This window comes from Agrilus planipennis, unplaced genomic scaffold (genome assembly GCF_000699045.2).
Source record: "Agrilus planipennis isolate EAB-ADULT unplaced genomic scaffold, Apla_2.0 scaffold12, whole genome shotgun sequence".
Classification (NCBI taxonomy): Eukaryota; Metazoa; Arthropoda; class Insecta; order Coleoptera; family Buprestidae; genus Agrilus; species Agrilus planipennis.
Genome location: NW_020439003.1, coordinates 2302391 through 2313115, shown reverse-complemented (window position 1 = coordinate 2313115; position 10725 = coordinate 2302391). Strand labels below are relative to the sequence as shown.

Here is a 10725-nt window from a genome sequence, read left to right as displayed (position 1 = left end):
CTAGTACCCTAAAATCTTCTTGATGATTCTGGTATTTTGAGAATTTGAACTATATATAATCTACTTTCTTGCCCTTCCGTTATTACCTTTCTTTGTCAAAACGACCCCTTATTACATAAACTTTCCTTCGCTGGGCTCAGTAAAATCCGTTCCTTATTCATTAATTCATAACGTTTTTCCCAAATTTTTTTCGCATCTTCTTAACATATGTTTCAGACAATCTACCTCTTTTTTACGTATTCTATACTGTCTGTCCTCTTCCTTCTTTCAATATTTACATCCCTTACACCTAATCCCCTCGTCAGTCCCTCTATAAAGTCTACCTTAGCCCCACAACATATGTTGATTACTTTTTTTTTCTTAAATCCCCTCCTCTTATCATTTTCCTGTATCTGTTCCTCATCATTTCCCATATATATCCCTTCTCTAAACCACTTCCTTACCTGCTTCTGGTTCGTTTTTCTTCCTCCTACTCTCTATTATAAGTATTTTTCGTTTTTTTACCTATTCTCTATTTCCAATACCGTCTTCCTCTATATTTCCTTCGTGATATTTCTTTCTTTCAACCTCCCGAACTTCTCATATTTTACAGTGCTTATTATTGATTCTTCCCATACTTTTCCACATTTAGTCTCCCTTATTATCACATAATCTGCCTAACTCTCTAATTGATATACCCACTTGATATATGTTTTACATCTACCTACTTTGTTTTAGAATTTAAACTTAGGAGTTAGTTTGATGAAGCATACATACTTATGTACTGACAAATGTGTGGCTACTTTTACACAAACAAATTATGTAAATATATATTACTCTCAATGTTAGGATTCCCGCCTAAATTTAGCTACTGAAAATATTCGTAAAACCAAGCAGCGTTTTAAAGAAAGTTATTAATTTTACTTTGGGTAAAATGAAGGTCACTCAGAAGAATAAGTACTGACTTAAAAAGGCACAATAGGCTATAAAGTTTTTCATCGGAAGAAATTAAAAATGTCGGAGTGTTTGTTTCTGGTATCCATGTTTTAAGGTTTTCGTTACCGGTAATTAAAAAAAATTGGTTACGTTCAGAAATAGCAGCTGCGGAGCTTAGAGTGTCACAGAAACATAATAATTATAGTTTATGATTCAATTAATTTTACTAGAGTTACGTAAAGGTAAGAATACTTTCATCAACAATGTATTTCGGCGATATCATCTAGCTTTAGGAAAGTGGACTTTCTTTCTCATTATGGAACAAGTGACGCTGTATTAACTTTATTAATGTTACAATAAACCATAAGGATGGAGCTATTTAGTTGACATTAATGAATCACTTCATTTAACAGCGTGGTCTACGATTATATTGTAAATACTAAAATTACCGTTGCAGGAAGAAACTATCAAGCGAATAATTTCGTTTTTTGCGTAAATATAATCCATTAGCTTATATCAGTTTTATAAGTGACTTTTACAAGTGTTGTAATTACATCCCTGATGAAGTTTCCAAGAAGTTTCTGTATGTTGACACATTCTCGATGCGACTTTTCCAATGTCTTTCATGACACGTGTCGTAACTTCTGGAATGTGTAGGTATGACATAAATTTCTAACGAATCCCTCTGTTAGGAATGTTTGAACTTGGTGAGATCCCAACATCCAATAGAAGTTAGTAAATACATGATGAAAAGTAATGTTAAACATCTTCGTGTAAAACATGATGTTCGAGTTTGTCAAAGATGTTTACGATAACATTAGTTGTAAAATTTAATTTTAGTTTTACATATCTGTCATTCTTAATTCTAATTTATTCATAGTCATGTTCGACCATTTGGATCATTTTACAACTCTTTCCTTTCCGTTAAGAACATATTCTGCATTATTTATTCATAATGAAAATTTCTAGAAAGATACTTCCATATGCTTGGGAAACCGTTTATAATGTGTATTCCCGAAAAGGGATTATCCTCTCATCCTGTCTTATTAGGGGCGTTGAAATCTAAATGAGCTGTTAATTATTAGTTAGTACAAGAATTCTTTAAAACTCACACCCTTTTAATGTTGGACAGGATTCATCCTTACACTTTCCGATTATATTCTTTCCAGTAGAAACATTTTCTGCATTTGTTTATTGGGATTGTTTGTTCCAGTATGCTACAGAGAGCTCAAGAGACCGGTTACATAAACATCAACTGTGTCGATCCATTGGGTAGAAGTGCACTTCTTATGGCCATTGATAACGAAAACTTAGAAATGGTGGAACTTCTTATCGAACATAAAGTTGAAACTAAAGACGCTTTGCTGCATGCCATTTCCGAAGAGTTTGTTGAGGCTGTCGAGGTGCTTCTGGACCACGAAGAGACGATACATAAACCTGGAGAACTTCATGTAAGTAATCAAATAATTGATTATACTTTTAGCTGAGCACTTTCCATTCTTAACAAGCAAACACTAAATATGCCTGCGAAAATTTATTAACTTAGGGTATTAATGATTAATAAATAAATAAAGTTAATAAAAAACTATAAATAATGGCATAAGAATTCTAAACTCTGCTAAGAAATTTCCATCATTTTCTGATTCATTAATTCTTTCATTGTGGAAGTTCCTTTCGTAAGGAATTCGAATTAGGAGATGTAGCAGTGAAGTGAGTAATGAAGTGGAAGCAAAGCATTAAAAGATTAAGAGTGTCACTTCTTAAAGAACGCCTACTGATAATGAATAGTCCAGATACGTAGAAGACCGTATTATAAAGAAAGGCGAACAGCATCTTTTAATCGGCATTGATTTTTATCTCCGTCATTATCACTATTCGGGAAAAAGGAGTCCAGAAAAAGAAACCGTCTTGACGTTAATTTACAATTTAAATTAAATTAGCACAATAATGATAATTTAAGGACAATGAAAAATTAGAAAAAAGGGTACAGTGTAACTGAATAGAGGAAATTACATTCGTTCTCAAAATACTTCATCCTTGAAGGAAGTTCATTAAAAATGCTATAGGGTTGTTCGGAAAGTCATTTCGTTTTTTCCCGACAGAGGATTTAATTGTATTCTTTTGCACCCAACTTCACATTTAAGCCGTATAATTTTTATATNCTTAACAAGCAAACACTAAATATGCCTGCGAAAATTTATTAACTTAGGGTATTAATGATTAATAAATAAATAAAGTTAATAAAATTGGTAGGCCTTTAGTACATCGTTGTATGTATTTAGATTTGCAAGATCATACATTTGGGAGACCTCGAAGAAATGCTAACATGTCTATTCGATTTTAAAAATCGATATACTTACATTAAATGTCTACGAACGATTATTTTATGATGGTTATTGATTCGTTTACTGGATTTACCTCACTAGTACCCTAAAATCTTCTTGATGATTCTGGTATTTTGAGAATTTGAACTATATATAATCTACTTTCTTGCCCTTCCGTTATTACCTTTCTTTGTCAAAACGACCCCTTATTACATAAACTTTCCTTCGCTGGGCTCAGTAAAATCCGTTCCTTATTCATTAATTCATAACGTTTTTCCCAAATTTTTTTCGCATCTTCTTAACATATGTTTCAGACAATCTACCTCTTTTTTACGTATTCTATACTGTCTGTCCTCTTCCTTCTTTCAATATTTACATCCCTTACACCTAATCCCCTCGTCAGTCCCTCTATAAAGTCTACCTTAGCCCCACAACATATGTTGATTACTTTTTTTTTCTTAAATCCCCTCCTCTTATCATTTTCCTGTATCTGTTCCTCATCATTTCCCATATATATCCCTTCTCTAAACCACTTCCTTACCTGCTTCTGGTTCGTTTTTCTTCCTCCTACTCTCTATTATAAGTATTTTTCGTTTTTTTACCTATTCTCTATTTCCAATACCGTCTTCCTCTATATTTCCTTCGTGATATTTCTTTCTTTCAACCTCCCGAACTTCTCATATTTTACAGTGCTTATTATTGATTCTTCCCATACTTTTCCACATTTAGTCTCCCTTATTATCACATAATCTGCCTAACTCTCTAATTGATATACCCACTTGATATATGTTTTACATCTACCTACTTTGTTTTAGAATTTAAACTTAGGAGTTAGTTTGATGAAGCATACATACTTATGTACTGACAAATGTGTGGCTACTTTTACACAAACAAATTATGTAAATATATATTACTCTCAATGTTAGGATTCCCGCCTAAATTTAGCTACTGAAAATATTCGTAAAACCAAGCAGCGTTTTAAAGAAAGTTATTAATTTTACTTTGGGTAAAATGAAGGTCACTCAGAAGAATAAGTACTGACTTAAAAAGGCACAATAGGCTATAAAGTTTTTCATCGGAAGAAATTAAAAATGTCGGAGTGTTTGTTTCTGGTATCCATGTTTTAAGGTTTTCGTTACCGGTAATTAAAAAAAATTGGTTACGTTCAGAAATAGCAGCTGCGGAGCTTAGAGTGTCACAGAAACATAATAATTATAGTTTATGATTCAATTAATTTTACTAGAGTTACGTAAAGGTAAGAATACTTTCATCAACAATGTATTTCGGCGATATCATCTAGCTTTAGGAAAGTGGACTTTCTTTCTCATTATGGAACAAGTGACGCTGTATTAACTTTATTAATGTTACAATAAACCATAAGGATGGAGCTATTTAGTTGACATTAATGAATCACTTCATTTAACAGCGTGGTCTACGATTATATTGTAAATACTAAAATTACCGTTGCAGGAAGAAACTATCAAGCGAATAATTTCGTTTTTTGCGTAAATATAATCCATTAGCTTATATCAGTTTTATAAGTGACTTTTACAAGTGTTGTAATTACATCCCTGATGAAGTTTCCAAGAAGTTTCTGTATGTTGACACATTCTCGATGCGACTTTTCCAATGTCTTTCATGACACGTGTCGTAACTTCTGGAATGTGTAGGTATGACATAAATTTCTAACGAATCCCTCTGTTAGGAATGTTTGAACTTGGTGAGATCCCAACATCCAATAGAAGTTAGTAAATACATGATGAAAAGTAATGTTAAACATCTTCGTGTAAAGATAGGGGATATAAAAATGTATACCTACAGAAATAATTTAAAAAAAATGTGGTTGATATGGTAAAAAAAGAAGTAATGATTTATAAGAGAGAAGGTTTTGAAATATATACAAAAATCTGAGTATTTTGTGGGAAGAATGTCAAAATGATAGAAACATCAGAATACCTAATGAAAAGGAAAGATATATCCGTAATAGCGAAATTCCGAATGGAAATGAGAGTAAAGGATATAAATATAGATTGGAAGTTAAAGAAAAAAATGTAGGATGTGAAAGAAAGAACAGAAATTATTGAGACATATTTCTAAAGAATGCATGAAAAATAATGTAACGAATGGGTGTAAAAAGTTATTGAGTAATGTAACAATGGTACGGACGTATTTAAAGGGTCATTAGGGAGATAAAAAAGAGAAAAGAAAGGATAATAAAAATAAAGAATATGTACAAGGGATTTTATACATAGTCCAAGAAAAATGTAAGGATTAAGAATATACATATGTATTTAGGATTTTGTTCTATTACAAAACTTATTTTTTGTGGATAATACGTTAAAATGTGTTTATAATAAAATGACATATGGTTAACAGATAAATAGAAGTTTTCCTATTTATTATAGCTTATAGCATCTCCTAGAGATATGATTTAGTTTGAATAAACCTCTATTAAAAACATAAATACAAAATGCAAAATACTTACGTTAAACGTTCTTATTCATTGCTTATCGCGTATGTGAATACCGTAGTAACGCTTGAAATACTTCAGTAGCAGAAAAAACCGCCAGATGGCGATACACTGCCTAGATTAGGACATTATGTATACACTTGGTATTTTAAAGCTTGGATCATTTCCTAAATTTACATTTGCTGTGCTGTTATGCATCCTGCGTTTTAATTTTTTTCGTTTTAAGTGCAATCATCGGCATACAAACCGAGCCATTTTAAGACGTTTACATTAATGGAAATTAAATTAATAATTTTAAGGCATTAAAGTATGTTAGTATAGGCACATATGTATGTAGGTTGTGTTTAGATTATATGTTAAAAATATCTAAAACGTGAACGACTTAAATAGCTGGAAATATTGGACGTGGTTTGGTTAAAAACGTAATAAACGCTCGTTTGTTTATAAAATTTATGGTAAAGCATTACATCCTAAATAGTTGAATTTAATTGAAACCATAAAGTATAAAATACGTAATAACAGATAAACCCGGCTAATACTGTTTGACAAAGACTAACGCAAGTTGGAATTTAATACGTAGTTTTAACACTCGAAATTACTGCGACTTCTTTGGGAGTTTTTTTATGTTTTATCTTTTAGCATTAGAAATTTTTCAAACGCATATTGCGAAAATTTGCTTATGTTTTCGTTTTCCAAAAATTAACTTAAATTTTCGTATAATAAACATCATTACAAATAATCAATGATTCCTGGGGGTGGGTTATGTTTATGGTGACATTTTAGTTGCAGACAATCGTTCTTTTTTACTTACTTAATAAAATTTTTTAAAGGGACATTCGTCTAATACAGTTGCCATTGAGCTACCGTGTGTGTAACTTTGACAAGACGATTTTCGTACGGGGGATAAGTCAACAGGGGCGAACCTAATTTGCAGACTACTTGTTACTTTGGAAAGGATAACTTAATATCTCTCAAGGGAGATATAGCAGGGAATCTCTTTTAAGTGCTTTGCCCAATTTCAAATAAAATGGTAACCTATTTATCATTCAGTTTTCCTTCATTTCCATGTTTTTATGCGATTTAAGCCAATTTACACTACAATTAGATTGTTGCCGTTTAAATTTTATTCACAAATGGAACGGGGGGGGGGGTAAAAACACTCATTTTAAATACTGACAAAAAGACATAGCAGACAACGGCAGTTTGACAGATTCAGATAATCAAAATATGTTTGTAGCATATTATTTCAGTGTCCCCTTAAATTACATGATGTAGTATGCAGATATATCTATGGGTACAATGTGGATACAAAATTTGCTGCGCACTTGCCATAAGTATTAATATACACTACGTCGGAAAAATTAAGGGACAAGAAGGTACACCTTTCAGTGATAGTAATAAAAACCTACCAAATTCACAAATTCACGTGAACCGCCACTGCATTTCCATTGCACTGCCCAAATAAGGCCATTGACCACCATGTTCGCATATTCTGCTTTCGAATACATTCTTTTTTGTTTAATATTTTCACATCCAATTAATTTTTCTATTCTGTGGTAAAGCAGTAACTACGGAGTGCACGGGCTACTACTAAATGCTACACGTGCAAATGACTTATTTGGGTACCAGTTGTTGCAAAGGTCATGAGTAGGTATAAGTGTTTTGTCACTTGACGCTTGCAATAATAACGAGGCTGCCTCTCAGACATTGACAGCTCGTTAACCGGGGTGCTTTTTATACCCCGTATGTTGTGGCACTATCGCGAGATGTACTGTACGCTGTCTGCAGATGTTACATTTCAAATATTCCGGAATACCGATTGGACATAGTGTATAAGTAATAATTATTGTTTAACATTGATTAACATGAGATACAAATCATTAAATACACAACATAATTATAATTTTAATTTTCCCAATAAAACCCATATGTAGATATTAAATAAATTCCGGTTACTTATAGTGGAATAATTTTAAAAAGTGATATCTAATCATAAGAAACTATTACTAATCTCTAATTTGTCCGTGCTTTGCAATTGTGCACATGCATTGAATATATTATGCTTAACGATATCAACTTTGAATAGACCGCATCGACAAGGGATATCAAGAAGTCTTGAAAGGTACTATGCGGCACCATTATGATTCAAATGAGGTCAGTTTAAGGGACTGAAACAAAGGCAAATGACATTATGTGTAGTAATTTTCGTCGTTAAGAGGAAATTGACTGCATCCAGAACAGCGGCTCTTACGTGGTAATTGAGGATTACATATTCATATGCAAACTCCTGCTGTATGCAAAATATCTGCTTAATTTGAAGTTAAATAAAGCAGAAAACTGAGCTTTTTGCATATTATAACAGGATCTGTTACATCTAACGGACTATAGATATACCCATAATATGGTAGCAATTCTAATCGAAAGTAATATTAGGAATCTAATGAAATTTTTAAATGATTGAGATGTTCATTAAAGTCGTATAATTAAATTACAAATATTAGTGAGCATGTAGTAACTAGTGGGTAGAGAGTTCACCGAAATATATTAAGAATGTTGATCATTTCCTACCCTCTTAAATATAATCGTTGGAAAATCAGGACAGTATTAAGGGTTATAAAATTAGATATTTACCAGTTTTTCTTAGTTATATCATTAATTCCAAAAGCTGTGAGCAATGCAAGAGACATTTTATGCCTTCTACTCACAGCGTTAGGAATTGCTTAATTATATAACCTCGAATAATAGTAAAATCTTTGAATTTTTGTAACCGATACGATGTCTAGACACCTTTTTCTCACAATGTTGCGTTAAGGGAATAATGTTATGATACAGAATGGTGGGTGTCGGTTTAGTCCTGCTTGGTTTCTAGCTCCAAAGCTGTTCACTTACGAATACGGACAACGTTCTGCAAAATTCGATATTCAATTCAATGCTCATTCTCGCTTCGAAGCTTTTGAAAACATACGAAGGCAAGATGCAAATGACGAGCATTCGTCTAACAAAGAAACATTTTCTAAGCACGTAGCTATTACATATGGATGTATATATACCTACTGTAGGTACCGGGTTAGCAGCTTATTTATTCATGCAGTGTTAAAGGGAATAATGTTAATTTACTTCAATCCTTTTCTTACATTAGTAGTAATAATAGAAAATAATTATCCGACACCTGTGCAAGTATTTCAATGATTATGTCACTAAGTCTCTACCTATACACTATCATTTTCACATTATCATGATAAAGTTAGAATATAAAGTTATACATCGGTATAGAAGGGGAATTATTTAATAGATGAATAGAAGATTTCAAATGGAAATGATATAATTTAAGATCAGTATTCGTGAAGAAAAGCATTTACTTGACGGTTTAAGACTTAATTTTGCCGATTTTAATAGTAGACATATTAGAAATTTTCACTTTCTCCTAAGCCCATAATTAACGATCTCGTATATGATCCAATTGCTAAAGATTTTTATTAAGTCTCTATCTACGTTTCAACACCATGTACGACTTCTGCCTACTTTTCACAAAGACGTAAGACGTCGAAATATTTGTAGTGAATTAATAAAAATCTGTTGAAACATTGGAAAGCTCACATTTACTTTTGTTAACTTGACATGTTAGTAGACGTTAATTAGCTAAATTCTTTGTGTCAGAAACTTTAAGCTGAAACTGCGTTATGTATAGTAGTCACTTTCTATATAGGGGAACGTACTTGTACTACTACGTGACTCGTTGGAAGGGGGTGGGGGTCTTCAAAAATTGGTCACAGGAGTGGGGGGCTCAGATTTTCGTCACGTAGTCAACATCCTCTAGGAAAATTTGGAGCTTTTTCGAGCTATATTTAAAACTTTCTGTTTGCAAAAAATGATTTAAAAGCATATTTATGAATTACTACGTGAGAGCGATCTTGGCATATACTACGGGTGGTCATTGAGTATAGGAGGGGGGGTAAAAATTGTAAAAATGGATCACGTAGTATGGTTACGTGCTCTAAGCTGAAACTACATGTATTTATTAGATTTCTTCAAAATGAGCACCTATTCAAACGGCCGTATTTATAAGAGAATTCTATTTAAAAAGTACCGGTCTTGTTAACCGAATTTGCTTCTTCTTTTTAAAAGAGCGCGCATCATTAAAGTCGGACAAAGAAAAATTAGTTGAAGTGTTGTTTCGAACTTTCAAAGTGTCTCGTATAATGCGGGTCATAAATTTTCTGTCTTCTGTTCCAGAGTTGGGAAGCCCTGCCACCGGATACAGCAACATTCACTCCTGACATTACTCCACTCATCCTTTCCGCTCACAGGGACAACTACGAAATAATCAAGATACTCTTGGATAGAGGCGCCACATTGCCAATGCCACATGATGTTAGGTAAAATGACTCATCTTATCCTATTATAGTTCATCTATTATGTACTATTTTGTGTAATTCCCTTGGTAAATACATAAATGCGGAAGTCTGTGCCGTTGAATAGTTATTCGTAGTAGAATGTGTAAACATTAAATTAACTGGGCGATAAATCAATTCTAATATGCAGCAACAACTAAACGGCTAATGAATAACTTATTAGACTAAATTGCAATTAATTAACATAATATCCATAAAATTAACATATGAATAAAACAAATAATTCTGGTAAACTGATGCTGTCCTGTTTCGCTAGCAGGAGTGGCAAGCTTCTTCGGAGGTCCTTGAAGAAGTTCGCCACTCGTGGTAGCGAGACGTTAAGAAGCAATTCCAACCGATGACGGTCTTCAGACCCGAATTAGGACAGCAACAGTTCACCTATTGGTCGCGAGTCTTTATCAGTTTTGATAAAATAATAAAAATCTTTTCTATTCTTACATAAGTATGAAGACCTAATATTTGTAAAGGTTAAAACACGAAGAAAATTTTTATTTTAACCAAAAAATACAATTTTTGATTGTAAATGATTGAATTTGCCGTAGAAATAGTAAAATTTATTAGGTAATTTGTAATAATCTCAATTTTGACATGCTTTTTTAAAAAT

At 32.6% G+C, this 10725-nt stretch overlaps 1 protein-coding gene across 1 annotated transcript in view; it reads left to right on the top strand.

Annotated features, from left to right (window-relative positions):
- The window catches only part of LOC108736661 (transient receptor potential-gamma protein), a 79237-nt gene that overhangs the window by 25164 nt on the left and 43348 nt on the right, over nt 1-10725 (top strand). Inside the window, exons 4-5 of the mRNA XM_025976012.1 lie at nt 2129-2366; nt 9943-10085. Coding sequence (XP_025831797.1) covers nt 2129-2366; nt 9943-10085 — 381 coding nt within the window. The remainder of the gene's footprint in view (nt 1-2128; nt 2367-9942; nt 10086-10725) is intronic.